Below are 17,933 nucleotides of genomic sequence, written 5' to 3' on the forward strand. Positions count from 1 at the left end.
CAGAACGCTCGCCTTCGTGCATAGCTTGTCAAATTTGCCGGATTCAGAATAAAGTTGTTTCCATCCATTCGTGCATAGCTTTCGCCGCCAGTGTTTTTCGGTAAACTTTGTTTACATCAGCTGCAGTTGCCGGGAAACGTGAGAAGCAGTCAGAGATCTCTGAATGCTATAGGGTTCCACTCTTAAAGGCGAAGCTTCTGCGTCCTCCAAGTTGTTGTTGCTGATATTATTATTATTATTATTATTATTATTATTATTATTATTATTATTATTATTATTGAGAATTTCAAAGCATGTCCTATTTCTGGTTCGTGCTTTCTTTTGAGTCTTCTTTCTATCTGCGCTAGCTCCTTCGTTGTCTTCTCGTAGTTTCTGATCGAGCGGTCACTCCAGGCCATCGAGTGGCGTTCAAGCTTCGTCACTTCACTTTTGTGACCTATCGTATACGGAGTGATCATTTTTTTAGTTTTACGGAATCTTTAAGACCGCCTGCGGCAGATTGCATAATTGTTGTCGTTGAGCTGGATTTTACGAAGAGGCGGACATTACTAACACGGTTAATGAAAACACATATTCAGCGAATTGATCAAAATTCACTAATTCATTTCTTACTTAATTACTCTGCGACACATATTGCAATCTACGAATTGTAGCTGATTAATCTGCAAGGCATATCCATTTGAAATGAATCACCAGGACAACACCAGCTTCGATGTATTGTTTCCCAAGGAGTTGCATGAAATATTTAGGTGTTCCAGTTACTTTTTTGCTTCAATGCCTGAAAGAGCGTTTCCTGAAAAGGTAACTAGAATAGTACATTTTTACTAGGAGTTTGGTGGTGCATATCTGCAAACTGATGTTATTGTGGAAATTCGTTCTATTTGGATACGCCTTGCAAGCTCACTGGCTACAATTTGTAAATTGCAATATGTACCATAAACTAATGTATTATGAACTTAATTAGTAATGTTTTGTTAATTAGTTGAATATGTGTTTCGATTTCTGATACAAGTATGTCCCCTCTATAAATAATGCAGCTCAAGGACTGGAATGATGTTATCTGCAACCAGCGACTTTTAAAATGTTACGCAAAACTTAAATGTGATCACCATTTATGTCTTTACTCTGCCTCTCCATTTTGTGTTATTGCTGGATTGTTGCTCTTTCTGTACTGGTAAATCCTGCTCTTTTTTTAATGCGTTAAACGAGGGCTGTTGAGTGCTTATCTTTGTACTTCATGCACTTTCTAGTGGCTATCAATCGATGTATATATCTATGTACTTATGCATCTTTGTATCTAACCATTTTCATGCCTACCTGTGTCACTGGGTGGTCCGTGGTCAAATGGTTAGAGCATCGGGCTGCTGTGCTGAGATAACAAGGCTCGAAATCAGCCATCGGATCGACCTGGGTCACTGAGTATGTACCAATGTGTACATGCATGCCTCTCTTCAAAGAGCATATTTCACGCCAACATGGGTCACTGCAGATGCGGTACCGGTTAGGTACCACTGTTCAAAGCAGTTATTTGACGACGACTTGGAGCACTAGGTAAGTGCGACTGGGTCTATGCTGGTCTTCAATGGACCTCTTTGATGCCACCAACTTTGGTCACTGGGCATCTTCTAGCAAGTATGAGCCGCTCTTCAATGAACGTCTTTGACGCCACCTTGGGGGACTAGCTACGTGTGAATGGGAATATGCCGGATGAAAAAGATCACTTAAATTTCTCCCATGCTGAGCGGCATCGTACCCACGTCACAAGAGTTCCTCAAGAACAGCAACCCGACGCATTAGCAGACTGTGCCACAAATGCATTGTGTATGTGTCGCTTTTCAAGGAACGCCTTTCGCGCCGATGCTTCAGCGAGCTGCGCCATGAATTCACTGGGTATGCGCCGCACTTCATTGAATCTTTCGCCAACTTAAGTCATTGAGTATGTCCCACTAAGTGTGTGGCAAGCGAGGTAAAAATTTTCAGCGTTCGCCGGCACTGGCACGCAACGCTTCTCCTCTCGGAGGCCAAGCGCGAGCTTCTAGGCAGTGCCACGAGATGGCGCAGCGTGTCCAGAATGACTCGCGAAAGACGAGCCCAGTTGTCACCTGACGCGTTTCTCAGCGCTCGCACGCACCGGCGCGCCATGCATTTCCGAGGCCACGCGCAAGCTTCGAGGCGGCGGTGCTAGATGCCGCTTAGGGTTCTTAGGGAAGCGCCAAAGAGAAGTCCCGCCTTTCGATGGGCGCGAAATGCAAGAAATACGGCGGAACCCATCTTACGATGACTGTAGACGGTAATGCGTTAGCATTGAATTAATATATAGGGACACAACGTTATGATACCGTCCAAACGAGCTATTTATGAGGTGCTTACTGCAGCGGGATTCCTCTCCATATAAAAGTAATATGGCAATGAATATTATATTATTTTAAAAATCCAGTTAAGGTAACAAAATTACTTTAGTTGAGTATATGCTAATAATAATATTTGGGGTTTTACGTGCCAAAACCACTTTCTGATTATGAGGCACGCCGTAGTGGAGGACTCCGGAAATTTCGATCACCTGGGGTTCTTTAACGTGCACCTAAATCTAAGCACACGGGTGTTTTCGCATTTCACCCCCATCGAAATGCGGCCGCCGTGGCCGGGATTCGATCCCGCGACCTCGTGCTCAGCAGCCCAACACCATAGCCACTGAGCAACCACGGCGGGTGTAGAGGCTAAAGATGTGTTACAACAATTGGGCGAAATATCCCGCTGAAAATTTTCATTGATAATTGCGGAGATAATGTCCCTTTTGTGAACAACAGCAATGTTTTTCAGAAACCGTGTTTAAGTCTTCAGTTGTAACGCATCAAGTCCAAAATTCTTCAGGGTCATAACTTCACGCATCATTTAACAGTGGGCCCTTCCTGTCAATAACTCTGGCTTTTCTCTTTGAATTGCTTTGACTAATTGGGCCGGACACCAGTGATCTTCTTCGGGCTCACCCTCGTGAGCGCGGCTTGACCACGTCGCTGGCGAAGGGTGACGCATAGTTTTTCTGCAGAAATTGCACTGTTACTTCAGGTTTCATCAACAATTACCCCGACACGTTCCACGGATATATTTTCGTAAATAACAGGGCCACGCCATTCATGCTCATAAAAAAGTAACTCAATTTTCCCGTACGACTGTCGTATCAAACATGAAAACATTCCCGGAATTCAAAAGTTACGTCCGGCGTACTTTTATTAAAGAAAGAAACGAAACTGAATTACAAAAAAAAAAACGTTTGAGTCCATCCCACTTAAATATATATAAGAAATCTTAACGGATATGAGGAAGATGAGTGTTTGTTGCTGCACCTCTCTCCTGAGAGGTGCAGCACATCCAGTGTCCTCGTGAGAATAAAATGTCACTCGTGCTTCTGTGTGGTGCAATTTTGGTCTTCGTAGTAACACTTTGCGAACTTTATCAAACTGAGAACAATCTTACAAATAATGGTTGATGTCGCCAACTTCTTGACATTGCACACACGACGATGACGCGCTAATTTTTATCTTGCACCGCCATGCTGGAGTTTGCGATACCCCTGTGCAGATTCCTTAAACTATATATGGTATGTCGGACGTTATTTTAGCCGAAGACTATTGTTTAAAAGCATGCTGAATATAAGGTGGGGACGTAGCGCCACGCGGACCACTGACGAAGCGCAAGAAGGGAAACAATTGAAAAAATATCATTAAATTGGCACGTTCGCCAAAACAGGCATGATTTAGGCCTTTCCATAGTTGGGAAAAATATCGCTGCTCAAAGACCAGGGCGGTTGAGTGCTTATCTTTGTCCCTCCTGCGATCTAAATGCGATACCAACTCGCCTGAACCACCATATTGTTGAATCACTGCTCAAATTCTGCTGTATGGTATCGGAGTGTATTCCATTATCGCGATGATTTGTTATTTATCGTGTTTCCTCTTCAATTGTGTGCACACACTGCGGGATTGCGACGTGCAAGTGATAGCGGCTGCGGCTGGCACCTATGAAACAGGGGTACTCTGTGGAAGAGGGTCGATCGAGCCTCTGCCTGGGAACGCAATGTTTAATCCAACGCTCACATTGCTATCTATATGAATCATGCGAACTTCCATTAGAGCTATAACACGAATATGCAATAAATACGCGGCGCGGCTCCGTCATTCATAAAACTGGAGGGTAACACACATCCCGTGACACCGTGCAACCGTGCAGCCAACGAAACCATCTCGTTTTGTTTTTTTATTGATATAATATAAGAAGATGTTGACGCACAAATTAAGGCGCCGGCTACTTCTTATCTCTTGAACTGTTTCATTATACAACATACAGAGTTCAAGACTACATATCAAATAATATTTTCACATAAGCACCAGGTCTTGCCACGCAACGTTTTCACAGGAAGACTACGACGTAGGAAACACATGGTACATACAATATACAAGGTAAGTGTCACCACACTTATTTAAAAAAAAGTCTCAGAGATACAAAAGTCTCAGACGGGCTCGGCCTCTCTGTCCCGACGTGGGAGCGGCCCGCATCATTCCCAGACTGATCCCTCAGGACCTAAATAAAGTTTTTCATACCATACAAATGCTACTGTCGCCTAATAACAGACTCTCTAGTCAGTGGGTGGTACATACATCGTGTAAATGCCTTATCACATATTATCACAACAGGACAATCAACATAAAATAATTGAAAAACACATGCATATATACAGCGGCATGGAAAAGAAAGGAACAATAAAAACGTTAATAACGTCCAGCAATGCCGCTGTTTTCAAGAAAAAGTCTTCAGGGCTTTTAAAGCGCTCTTCTGCAAGGTAGTTGTTGGCCAAGGTCCCAAAAGTTTATTTAAACTGAAATGTCTGCGGTCTAATTTAATTATCTTGATCATCAGCCGTGGCTACGCCCACTGCAGGGCAAAGGTCTCTCCCATACTTCTCCAACTACCCCGATTATGTGCTAATTGTGGTCATCTTGTCCCTGCAAGCTTCTTAATCTCATCCGCCAGCCTAACTTTCTGCCGCCCCCTGCTACGATTCCCTTCTCTTGCAATCCAGTCCGTAATCCTTAATGACCATCGCTTATCTTCCCTCCTAATTACATGCCCTGTCCATACCCATTTCTTTTTCTTCATCTCAAATAAGATGTAATTAACTCACGTTTGTTCCCTCACCCATTCTCTCTTCTTATCCCTTAATGTTACACCCATCATTCTTCTTTCCATAGCTCGCCGCGTCGTCCTCTATTTAAGTAGAGCCCTTTTCGTAAGCCTACAGGTTTCTGTACCGTAGGTGAGTACTGGTAAGACACAGCTGTTATACATTTTTCTCTCGAGGGATAATGGCAACCTGCTGTTCATGATCTGAGAATGCCTGCCAAACGCATTCCAGCCCATTCTTATTCTTCTGGTTATTGATCCGGATCCGCAGTCACTACCTGTCCTAAGTAGATGTATTCATTTACGACTTCCAGTGCCTCACTACCTATCGTAAATTGCTGTTCTCTTCCGAGACTGTTAAACATTACTTTAGTTTTCTGCAGATGAATTTTTAGACCCACCCTTCTGCTTTGCCTCTCCAGGTCAGTAAGCATGCATTGCAATTGGTCCCCTGAGTTACTAAGCAAGGCAATATCATCAGCGAATCGCAAGTTACTAAGGTATTCTCCATTAAATTTTATCCTCAATTCTTCCCAATCCTGGTCTCTAAATAGCTCCTGTAAACACGCTGTGAATAGCATTGGAGAGATCGTATTTTCCTGCCTGACGCCCTTCTTTATTACGATTTTGTTGTTTCTTTATGGAGGACTATGGTGGCTGTGGAGCCGCTATAGATATCTTCCAGTATTTTTACATACGGCTCGTCTACACCCTGATTACATAATGCGTGGATCACTGCTGAGGTTTCGACTGAATCAAACGCTTTCTCGTAATTAATGAAAGCTATATATAAGGGTTGGTTATATTCCGCACATTTCTCTATCCCCTGATTGATAGTGTGAATATGGTCTGTTGTTTGATAGCCATTACGAAATCCTACCTGGTCCTTTGGTTGACAGAAGTCTAGGGTGCTCCTGATTCTGTTTGCGATTACCTTAGTAAATACTTTGTAAGCAACGGACAGTAAGCTGTTCGGTCTATAATTTTTCAAGTTTTTGGCGTCCCCTTTCGTATGGATTAAGATTATGTTGGGGTTCTTTCAAGATTCCGGTACGCTTGAGGTCATGAGGCATTACGTATACAGGGTGGCCCGTTTTTCTAGAACAATCTGCCCACCCCGCTTCAACAAATATGCTGTTATCTGATCCTCCCCAGCAGCCATCCCCTTTTGCATAGCTCCGAAGGCTTTCTTTACTTTTTCTGGCGTTACTTGTGGGATGTCGAATTCCTCTAGACTATTCCATTTTCTATTATCGTCGTGGGTGCCACTGGTACTGTATAAATCTTTATAGAACTCCTTAGCCACATGGACTATCATATCCATATTAGTAATGCTATTGGTAGCTTTGTCTCTTAACGCATACATCTAATTCTCGCCTATTCCTAGTTTCTTCTTCACTGCTTTTAGGCTTCCTCCGTTCCTGAGAGCATTTTCAATTCTATCCATATTATACTTCCTTATGTAAGCTGCCGTACGCTTGTTGATTAATTCGGAAAGTTCTGCCAGTTCTATTCTAGCTGTAGGGTTGCCCGCCGTTCTTGCTCAGTGGCTATGGTGTTAGGTTGCTGAGCACGAGGTCGCGGGATTGAATCCCGGCCACGGCGGCCGCACTTCGATGGGAGCGAAAACACCCGTGTACTTAGATTTAGGTGCACGTTAAAGAACTCGAAGTGGTCGAAATTTCCGGAGTCCTCCACTACGGCGTGCCTCATAATCAGGAAGTGGTTTTGGCACGTAAAACCCCATAATTTTTTTAGCTGTAGGGTTAGAGGCTTTCATACATTGGCGTTTCTTAATAAGATCTTTCGTCTGCTACGATAGCTTACCGGTATCCTGTCTAACGAGGTTACCCCCGACTTCTACTGCATACTCCTTAATGATATCCATAAGATTGTCGTTCATTGCTTCAACCAAAGGTCCTCTTCCTGTGTTAAAGCCGAATACCTGTTCCGTAGCTTGATCCGGAATTCCTCTATTTTCCTTCTTACCGCTAACTCATTCAACAGCTTCTTGTGTACCAGTTTCATCCGTTCCCTCCTCAAGTCTAAGCTAATTCGAGTTCTTACCATCCTATGGTCACTGCAGCGCACCTGGCCGAGCACGTCCACATCTTGTATGATGCCAGGGTTAGCGCAGAGTATGAAGTCTATTTCATTTCTAGTCTCGCCATTCGGGCTCCTCCACGTCTACTTTCGGTTATCCCACTTGCTGAAGAAGCTATTCATTATCCGTATTTTATTCCGTTCTAAAAACTCTACTAATAGCGCTCCCCTGCTATTCCTAGAACCTATGCCCTATTCCCCCACTGACTTGTCTCCAGCCTGCTTCTTGCCTACCCTAGCATTGAAGTCGCCCATCAGTATAGTGTATTTTGTTTGGCTTTACCCCTCGCCGATTTCACGCCTTCATAGAAACTTTCGACTTGCTGGTCATCATGACTGGATGTAGGCGCGTAGGTCTGTACGACCTTCAGTTTGTGCCTCTTAAGTTTCACAAGACCTGCCACCCTCTCGTTATAGCTATAGCATTCCTGTATGTTACCAGCTATATCCTTATTAATCAGAAATCCGACTCCTAGTTCTCGTGTCTCCGCTAAGCCCCAGTAGAACAGGACGTGCCCGCTTTTTAGCACTGTATATGCTTTATTTGTCCTCCTAACCTCACTGAGCCCTATTATATACCGTTTATTCCCCGCTAATTCCTCGAATAGCACTGCTCGACTCGACTCACTATATAAAATTCTAGCGTTAAACATTGCCAGGTTCAGATTCCAATGGCGGCCTGTCCGGATCCAGGGATTCTTAGCACCCTGTGCTGCGTCACAGGTCTGATCGCCACCGTGATCGGTCGCTTCGCCGCTGCTAGGGACTGAGGGCAGGGGTTTGATTGCTGTATTCATCAACGAATTTAATCAGGGTTGATTTAAGTCGGCCTCTTGCTGTGTCAGGGTATGAGCAATCTAGAAGGAGGTGATGTATATCTCAGTCTACATATCCACAATCATATTCTTGGGTTTCCGCAAGGCCAATTTTTTGTAAGAAATGCTTTGTTTAGGTAGTGCCTAGCCTTAATCGATGAATAAGGGTTTCCATAGTTTTGTCTAATGACAATGAAAATCTGACTTCAATAAACGTATTAATATGATAGAAGTGTCCGAGCTCTTAGAATTCAGGTCAAACCAAGTGTTTCTACACATGTTGAAAAACGTTGTCCTTATATTGCAGCATAATTCATTCTTTGGTATTGGGATCGGAACCGCATCATCTTTGAGGTGTGCTTGTCGTGCTGCTTTATCGGCTACTGTGTTGCCAGGAATGTTACAATGTCCTGGTATCCACTGGAATGCTATTCCATGTTTCGCTTCGCTTGCCCTTTTGAGGTTTTTAAGTGTTTCGTATATTATACTATCACTGAATGTTTTCCCTTTTGTGCTGCAGAGTGATGTTAGCGCCGGCTGTGAATCGCTGAAAATTACCCCATTTTGGCGCATCTTTTCTGACAATATGAATATTATCGCACATAGGATTGCGAACAGTTCAGCCATTGTGAACGAAGTCGCACGAGATAACTTAAATGATTCTTGTTTGTTGAGCTGTGGTATAATGAAGGATGACGTTGAAGAGGTTGCTGTACTGGAGCCATCTGTATAGACGTGCGTGTATCCTGAATACTGCATATATATCTGCTAAAGTGCTAGTTGAGCAGCTTGAAGGAACATGTCTCTTTTTCTGAATATGCCGTCTACTGACAATTCGATTTTCGGAAGTGTAAGCATCCATGGAATATATACGGAGTCTGAATTCCGAAATTAATTTATTGGCAATATGTGAATATTTTCTCGAATTTCTATATGAACATAGCTTATATCTCGTTCCGTTATGTCTAGAGCCGATGGGTGGCTTTTATGCTGTGTTTGAAGACAGAGATGATGTCGGCATGTTTCTGTAGTTCGCATAACTGGAAATGGTGATTGGCGCCCCTCAGCTATTACAAGAGAGCTAGAAGTCACTCGTGGAACTCCTAGACATGTGCGTAGTCCTCTAGCTAAAAGTCTTTGAAGTCGCGCTTCTGACGTGTGGGAAAGTTCGTGTAAGATGGGCGCGGAATACGCAATTTTTTGTCGTATTAATGCATTGTAAACAGTCAGCATGGACAATACTGATCCACGCCATGATGTGCCTGCAAGTCTGCGAAGTACACTGACTATGGCATTGACCTCGTTTTCGAGTTCTTTTTTTTTTATGTGGGGTGCCCAGGATAGCTGCCTATCAAGTATTATGCCAAGAAATCGATGCTGCGTGAAAATCATTGGGGTGTCCTTCCAAATTAAGAGTGATATTTTTGAATGCCTCTGAGTGAAGGGCAATACAGCTGTCTTTGCGTGTGATAGAACCATTCCTCTCTCTCTCTCTCTCTTTCTCTCTCTCTCTTTCTCTCTCTCTCTCTTTCTTTCTTTCTTTCTTTCTTTCTCTCTCTCTCGAAAATTGGTTTATGATATTTATGCCGTCTTGCAATGCCATCTGAAGTAGTTGAGCATTAGATTCAGATGTCCAAATACACACATCATCTGCATACAGCGAAAACTTTAACTGTGATGGCCATCTTCTTGTTAAATCAGCCATGACGCAGCTAAAAAGAAAGGGGCTGCGTACGCTTCCCTGTGGTACTCCCTGTTTGACAACATGTTCAGCACTCTTTCCTTAACTCGTCTGAACAAATATTTGGGACCTGATAAAAATTCAGGAATCCATCGCAAGGACCTGCCAGACAGTTCGAGTTCCAACATACTTAGCAGAACACGAACGTGACTAACATCGTCAAAAGCCCTCTTGATGTCTAGGAATACTGCTATCGTCACGTTTCCACGTGCACGCTCGTGTGCCACACAGGTTACTATATCTAATTTTGCATCCATTGTGCATCTATGTTTTCTAAAACCTACTAAGTAGTTGGACAACACATCCGTTTCATTGCACCACCATTGAAGTCGCGCGTCAATCATTTTCTCCATTACTTTGCACAAACAACTTGTCAAACTAACTGGGCAGAAGGATTCAAGGCACAAAGGCGTCTTACGAGGCTTTAAAATTGGTATAATTCGAGCGACTTTCCAAAAGTCAGGTTCAGTTTCTTCTATCCAAAAATTATTATAGATGTCTAAGAGAGCATTTGTACCTGTCGGTCCGAGGTTTCTTAACATATTGTACGTAATGCCATCCAGCCCAGCAGCAGACTTTTCGCGACATGATGCAATTGCACATTGAAGCTCGCTTAATGTGAAAGTATGATCTAATTGAGGATGTTGGGCCCAGCAGCAAGCAGTAATTTTCTGCTTATCTAACACTACTACACTACATTGCGATGAAAAAGCAGGTCTCGAAATAAGCTCACAAAATTCATCTGCAACTATCATCTCACACGTTTCCCGAGCTACAGCGAGAGCCCGAAACGGGAAGCTCTGTGTTACAGGTCCGCTTAAAGAACACTTCTTCCTCCATCCATTTCGTTTTTACTTGGTGGTCCGAATGGAAGAACAAATAAGCTGAATAATGTCATTCTTTCGTTATTGAGAAATAAAAATACGCACGTATGTTGTGCACCCAGTGCTGGCAAAATAAATGTCACTTTTATTTGTTCTTTCTTTTCCGTCATAAGATATGCCAAGTGCACGTAACAACTTTGTTGCATACTCTCTGGTGAAGCGTCTTTAGGCTAATCAGTTAACTGTATATGTTAAAGTCAGTGATGCTCGTGTGAGGGATCCATAGTAATTACAGTGCACGTTCTATTTCACGCGGGTATGCACCGAGAGTTTGGCTTCTTGTTTTCCCAAGTCGTAGAATTTTATACAAGGCACGCTACCGAGCAGACGCCAGCTGAAAAAAAAAAGGCGTCGATGGCAACACATCTTTGTATGTTTTTTTTTTGCCCATTTCCTTTCTTTAACGCTGCGCGCCCAGTATACTTTCAGGTCACGAACCACATGAGCGTTATCAGCGGCATGTACCATTATTGACAGGAAAGTAGCCAGCGCAGCGTTTTGGAGAAAGGAAACGCAAGCAAGGCAGATAACAATTATTGCTGTGGGACAAGATAAGCCCCACAAGGTAATAATAATTATGGGGTTTTATGTGCCAAAACTACTTTCTGATTATGAGGCACGCCGTAGTGGAGGACTCCGGAAATTTCGATCACCTGGGGTTCTTTAACATGCACCTAAATCTAAGTACACGGGTGTTTTCGCATTTCGCCCCCATCGGAATGCGGCCGCCATGGCCGGGATTCGATCCCGTGACGTCGTGCTCAGCGGCCCAACACCCTAGCCACTGAGCAACCACGGCGGGTGCCCCACAAGGTGTAAACATTTTTTTTAAGAGTGTACTTATAGCGTTAAATTTGACGAGAAACTGCGAGTGCGGTCTCTCTATTTTTGTGCTCATTTCCTTCCTTAATAACTTAAATTCTGGGGTTTCATGCGCCAGAACCGCCATTAGGTTATGAGGCACGCCGTAGTGGTGGACTCCGGCTTAATTTTGACAACCTGGGGTTCTTCAACGGGCACCTAATCTATATACCCGAGAGTTTCTTGCATTTGGCTGCCATAAGAAATGCGGCCGGAATCGAACCCGCCACCTCGAATTCGGCAGCACAACGCCACAATCACGTGACAACCATGGCGGGTTCATTTCTTTCCTTATGCGAAACGAAAAAAAAAATGTATAGGCTCACGTGTCCATTCGTTGCTGCATTCTCCCGAGTTGATACACTGCAGCCTGTATGCAGATTCATGGTATACTGGCTATAGTTCATTGTCTATAGTCCATAGATCACTGGGAACAGTATACAGACTAAAGCCTAGAGACATTGTGAATACATTGTTGCACTAAGGAAAATAAAGACTGACGAGGGCAAGTAAGAAATGATAGGTCGAGCGCTGAAACCTATCGTTTCTTACTTGCCCTCCTAAGTCTTTATTCTCCTGTTAGCAAAACAATGTATTCATTGGATTTTAACCAACTCGTCCCGCAACAAGTTCTACTCTACAGACCTTGCTTATGTGGTATACATCAATGATCACCCCTATGAGAACAGAACCAAATTTCGGTTTGAAGCATGTCATGATGCGTCTCCTGTCGTCTTAGTATGGACAGCTGGGCTAGTTGGTTGTGATTAGCATTATGAAACATCGTTCCAGCGCACAATCGAACACGGACGAGAAGAGAAAGACAACACGAACGCCGCACTTCGACTGAATTTTATTCATGGAAAACAGGGCTTTATGTACACAGGGGGAGGGGGCGGGAGGGCTGCTAATGCGCAGGACCACCCAAAAATAATTCCTTGGTCCAGCCAAGGAAATATTTATTCCATTCTTCTTTTGGTTTGACACTTCTGGACTGTTGCCTGGACCAAGGAAATATTTCTGGGTGGTCCTGCGCACTAGCAGCCCCCCCCCCCCCCCCTCCCCCTGTGTACATGTTTTCCATGACTAAAATTCAGTTGAAGTCCGGCGTTCGTGTTGTCTTTCTTTTCTCGTCCGTGTTCAATTGTGCGCTGGAACGCTGTTTTATAATGCTCCTCTCGTCTCAGTACAGCAGTTCTCTAAGTGAACACATTCTTATTTCTGTATGAAACAAGACCGATTCTTTTGTCCAATGGGTTCAGTGCATCTTAATAGCTTCCCCCGTCCCAGGTAGTGTTACCCATCATGCTTCGTAAAGCCATCTTTACTTTTCATCACGTATTGGCCATTAAAAGAACAAATATTAGGACGTGCAAAAGGGAGGGGTCAGCATTCTATTTGAACTAAGAGCATTCCATTTAGAGCTGGAGACGGCAGTAGCAGTAGCAGGCCGCGCGTTTCGCTGTATTGTTGAAACGCTGACATTGTTTCGTTAAAATACTTGCGTTACGTTGTGCGGGCGGCGACATCCTTTGGATTTTATTTGAAGCAGTCGTTTTTTTCCGTCCATGACTTACTTCTAATCCACATGACAACGGCGCAACCTCAGCAGTGACTCAGTCCACCATTAAGTTATCACTTTCATTATTTCGCGAACAACTAAGGATCTAAGGCCGGATCATTGGTCTCTTCTTATCATCTGTTTCCTTCACCCCTTACCCCAGCACAGGGTAGCCAGCCAGTCTGCCCTGGCTAATCTCCCTGTCGTTCTTTCTCTCTTTTAAAAAAGAAAACCGTCGGAGCACACATCAAAATTTTTTATTTTACTTCTGACAAAGCTGAAATGTCCAAAAACAGAAGCACTTCTCCGCATTTTAATGGTTATTGTTGCGAATGCCACTTCTCCTTTACTAGTTGAACAGCACTAATGATGTCGAGGAATCGCACTTCTTGAGTCGACGGGAGAAAAACTATGATGATCGCACCTAAGAAGAATACGTAAAAAGAATCGATCCACTAATACAGCCTTTTACTCTTCTCATTCATATACTAATCTTTTTTTTTTTGAGAAACAAGTTAAAGGATTGCCAACTGCGACGGTGCTTTCTTCTCTACTCGTCCCTTCTGTGAGGTTGACAATACGCGTAGTGCGCGTCGATGGACGCGCCACTGGTGGCGGCCTTGCGCAGAACACGCGGGAGAGGAGCCAGCCGCGCGCCGTAGTTTGTTGTGTCGTTGATAGTGCTTCTCTGTATTATTCACGTTTTTAGAGCGAAATAGGCAACCCCCTCCGCATGTGTGGGGTGGCCAAAGCTTCAAGGAATGTCGAAGAAGAATTGTTGCAGGGTTCCGGGCTCAAATACCGGCGAAAACATGCCGGCGATACGGTTCTAATCATTCTCCGCAAAGTCTCATCAGCGAGAGCAACGGTATACCATTAGATCATCGCTTCGGCGGGAAATTTCTTGTTCTCATCCTTCCCTTTGTCGCGTCGGTGTTTTTTCCACTCAATCATAGTTAGACGCGTAAGCGACGAAGTTCGTCTGCAGTGCCGCACGCGGTTTAAATGCATTTCGCTAAAGTTCGGAATGCCATTTGCCGCTTATATTGTTTTCCGCTTCATTACCGCGTTGCGCTGGCTAGGCAGCACGACTGCACGTGCGCATTGTATTTTATGTTAAAGCTACTGAAAGTTTGCAAGAACTGAAGCTGTTGGTTTTATGCGGCCCGGTAAATCCTCACACCAGCTGTCGCGCACTTCATGTTTTTGAACCTTTTTATGAGTGGCTTCGCACATGTTTAACTGTTGCTATTTGCTTCATGAGTAACTCTTGTTGATTCTTTTGAGCTGCGAGGTTTTCACCCTGCCTCATTTGTGAAACATCTAAATCACGCTGTGTCTTATCGGAATGATGCCAAGCAACTGCTTCTTTAACAGCTTTATTCTTTTCTCCCGAGGGCATCTTAGATATTGTGGTTTTTGGGGGAAATGTGTTTAGATAATAGGTAGTACAGGGCGAGAATTGCTCACAGTTGGTGTATATGGTATTTTTGTTCCATTTTTCGCAGAAAAGATCGCGTCACGTTTGGGAAGTATCACACCTTGATGCTGTCTGAGCAGACTTAACACACCAAGTGATTTGTTTGTTTCACAACGTAGTTCCTTCTTGCATGTGAATTTGGTACTCAACTGAATTCTTTCTTATTCGCCGCTTACGCCGCAGAAGACTAAACCTGGCCTTGCCACCAGCGCTGATCTACTTTGGCGCTGCTCTGCCTTTACATATCTGATGTGGCACCTCTCTCTAGTAACATTAAAAAAAGTACTGAAAGGTTAGTCAGACTTTAGCTTTGTGCGTTTCCAAGCAGCTCCCTTGGGGAAGTTAAAATTGCAAAAACTGCAGCGGGAACGGCAGTTTATCGGCGTATGCAGCAGAATTACATCGGCCTTACAGCACTAAAACAGCGCTTTTATTAACCCGTACGTTTGGTGAATTCATTGACTAGTATACGCATTTCCATCAATAAATTCGCAATTAGTCTTGTTGAGGTTACTTTGACTGCACTTATTCGGCGATGTCACATGTATTCATCGGCAGAAAAATCGCAACGGCATATGCAGACATCGCACCATGCGGTTTTGTTTGACATAAGTCTGCACTAACGACGGGTGCGTATTATTGAGGTACAGAAGCAGCATTACGGCAAGGGTAGAATTAAAAAAAACGATCGAGACATCGCATTACTCAACAAGATTTATTGGCTAGTTAGCATGAGCTCCATCTACTTCATGTAAATGAAGTTCATGGCGTTTGTGTACGAGATGCACCTGGCACGTATGTGGACCATGTTGCCCCAAACACCAGTAACATCGTGTTCATACCCTCTCCCACAGAGGTCAGCGTCTTCCCTACAGCTGTCACCGCAGAAGAAGCAGTCTGGCACCCGAACAAAGGAGAAATTGCAGCCGCGAACTTCAGCCATCCTTGCTGCAAAGGGTAGTCGTCTGCTACTGCTCCCGCGCGTACTGTTGTAAGTGCCCGCTAGGTGGATATCAGTGGCGCCTGTGTAGTGCCCTAGGCGGATAGATAATAGATCGGCGAGTAGCCCTTGGAGCCCGTTCATTATCTAAAACTTAGTTTATATATATATATATATATATATATATATATATATATATATATATATATATATATATATATATATATATATATATATATTATTTCAACCTACTGTCAACCCTTTGGCAGGGTTATTACAGGAGTGGGGTACAGAAAGAAACAGTAATAATAGTAATTGTCAGGGTAGGTATGCTAAACAACACAAATAAGAATAAAAAATATACATACAACAGTAAGTATGAATACGAGTATTGACAAGCATGCTAATAGAAAAAAAAAACTAATCATATAGAGAGTACAAATAAATGACATCTGGTTGATGAGTACGTATTAAGCGAGTTATGTAACATCTCAAGGAAATCATCAATTCTTTGCTGTTCGACTATAAGTCGGTCAATGGTATTCCATTCCCGAATGGATCTAGGGAGAAAGGAATAATAGAATGTATTGTTGTTGCACGCATATTCTTGTAGTGTGAGATCATGTGTGTGACGTAGTTGACTTGTTTGTTTAGTTTCAACATATGTTGTGTGGTCTATCTTAAGATAGTTGTGCAGTAGCATATATAAGAACTTCAAGTGGTGGATTTTAGCACGACTTTGGAGTGAGGGCAAACCTGCGCTGCGTAGCAATTCTGTCGGGGAATCAAGGCGTCGACAGCGGCTAAAAATAAATCTAATCGCTTTGCGCTGCACATTTTCAAGCATGCCGATACCGCTATATACTTGTGAAAGGGAACCAGAATTCGCGTATTCTAGAATCGGTCGGACAAGTGTGGTGTGCGCTAAAGGCTTAGTGTCACGGTCAGCGTGCCGCAGCGTCCGCTCAAGGAAAAACAATTTTTTTCATTGCTTTCGTGGTTATAGCTTCCGTGTGAGCTGCCCAGCTGAGATCAGAAGTTATTATTACACCAAGATATTTGTACTTGGTTACATTTCTGAGTGCGACATTATTAAAACCATAAGAGAATGCTAGGCTTGTTTTCTTTTTTGTTATTGTCATTGCAACTGCTTTTCTGTATTAATCACCATTTGCCAGTTAGAGCACCAACTTACTACTTCATTCAGGGCAATGTTCAGCTCATTTTGGTCACTGTAGCTTTTGACCTCTTCATAAAGTACGCAGTCATCTGCGAATAGCCTAATATTTGCGTTAATGTTGATTGCCAGGTCATTTGTAAACAACAAAAATAATATTGGTGCCAAGACAGATCCCTGGGGCACACCGGATGTGACATTTAATGTGTCAGAAACGTGGTCATTGCATTGCAGAAATTGTTGACGGCCGGACAAATAGTTTGACAACCATCGAGTCATTGGCCCATCCCCAAGTTTGCGGACCACCTGGATAACTAACTTTTCATGGGAAACCCGATCAAACGCCTTTGAGAAATCCATAAAAATTATGTCCATTTGACAGTGTTCGTTAATGCCTTGGGCCAAGTCGTGCATTATCTCGACGAGTTGAGTAACGGTCGATAGACCTCTCCGGAATCCGTGCTGGTTGGGGTGTAGCAGATCATTGTATTCGAAAAACTTTGTGATGAATTTGAGGATAATATGCTCGAGTATTTTACAGCTGGTACACGTCGAGGAAATGGGCCTGTAATTGGATGGGATCGTCTTGTCGCCGGATTTATGCACTGGGATTATTTTTGCGCCTTTCCATTCAGAAGGAATCTGTGAATCCTGGATAGCTATTGTGAATATTAAGCGTAGATACTTACTAACTGGTTCTGCATACTGTTTGAGAATAGCGTTCGGTATCCCGTTTGGGCCAGAGCTCTTTTTGTCATCAAGGTTTAATAGCAGACACAGTATACCACTGTCGGTTATTTCTGGGGTTTCTAGTAATTTATTTGTGGTAGATGGGATAATCTGGGAATGTTGCACTAGTCCATTATCGATTGTAAAAATCGACTGGAAGTAGCGATTGAATTGATCCGCCTTATCTTTTGTTTCTATTGAAGGAGAAGCCTTGCTATCGCTATGTTTACCATTTACGTAACGCAAAAATTTTGCTGGTGACGTTTTCATGAACTTGGATAGAGTGGTACCATAGTAGTGCATTTTGAAACGCGTATCTTGCTTTTCAATGTTTTAGATAGCGCGGAAATCTGAGCGGTGATATTAGCGGCTAAACCAGACCTCCTACCTTTCCTCAGCCTACTAATTTTCCGTTTAATATGAATTATTTCGCGGGTGATCCATGGAATATATTTTCTTGTAAC

General features: G+C 43.3%; 1 protein-coding gene and 1 long non-coding RNA gene across 7 annotated transcripts in view; one reads left to right on the forward strand and one right to left on the reverse strand.

The window, feature by feature from the left end:
- Positions 1-17,933, reverse strand: part of LOC139051324 (uncharacterized) — a 342,324-nt gene that overhangs the window by 214,822 nt on the left and 109,569 nt on the right. The gene's annotated exons all lie outside the window — the stretch shown is intronic.
- LOC139051323 (LIM homeobox transcription factor 1-beta-like) overlaps positions 1-17,933 on the forward strand; it is a 287,776-nt gene that overhangs the window by 6,334 nt on the left and 263,509 nt on the right. The window contains exon 2 of one of the 6 annotated variants that reach the window (XM_070528334.1): positions 1,353-1,419. The exons of 3 other annotated variants lie outside the window; for them this stretch is intronic. Coding sequence is in view for 1 of the 3 variants with exons in the window: in XM_070528332.1 (XP_070384433.1) it covers positions 1,490-1,551 (62 nt within the window). In the remaining 2 variants the exon portion in view is untranslated. Of the gene's footprint in view, positions 1-1,352; positions 1,420-1,469; positions 1,552-15,555; positions 15,615-17,933 lie in introns of those variants that run through there. 2 more of the 6 variants (XM_070528332.1, XM_070528336.1) reach the window with 2 other exon arrangements.

The sequence above is a fragment of the Dermacentor albipictus genome, unplaced genomic scaffold (genome assembly GCF_038994185.2).
Source record: "Dermacentor albipictus isolate Rhodes 1998 colony unplaced genomic scaffold, USDA_Dalb.pri_finalv2 scaffold_11, whole genome shotgun sequence".
NCBI lineage: Eukaryota > Metazoa > Arthropoda > Arachnida > Ixodida > Ixodidae > Dermacentor > Dermacentor albipictus.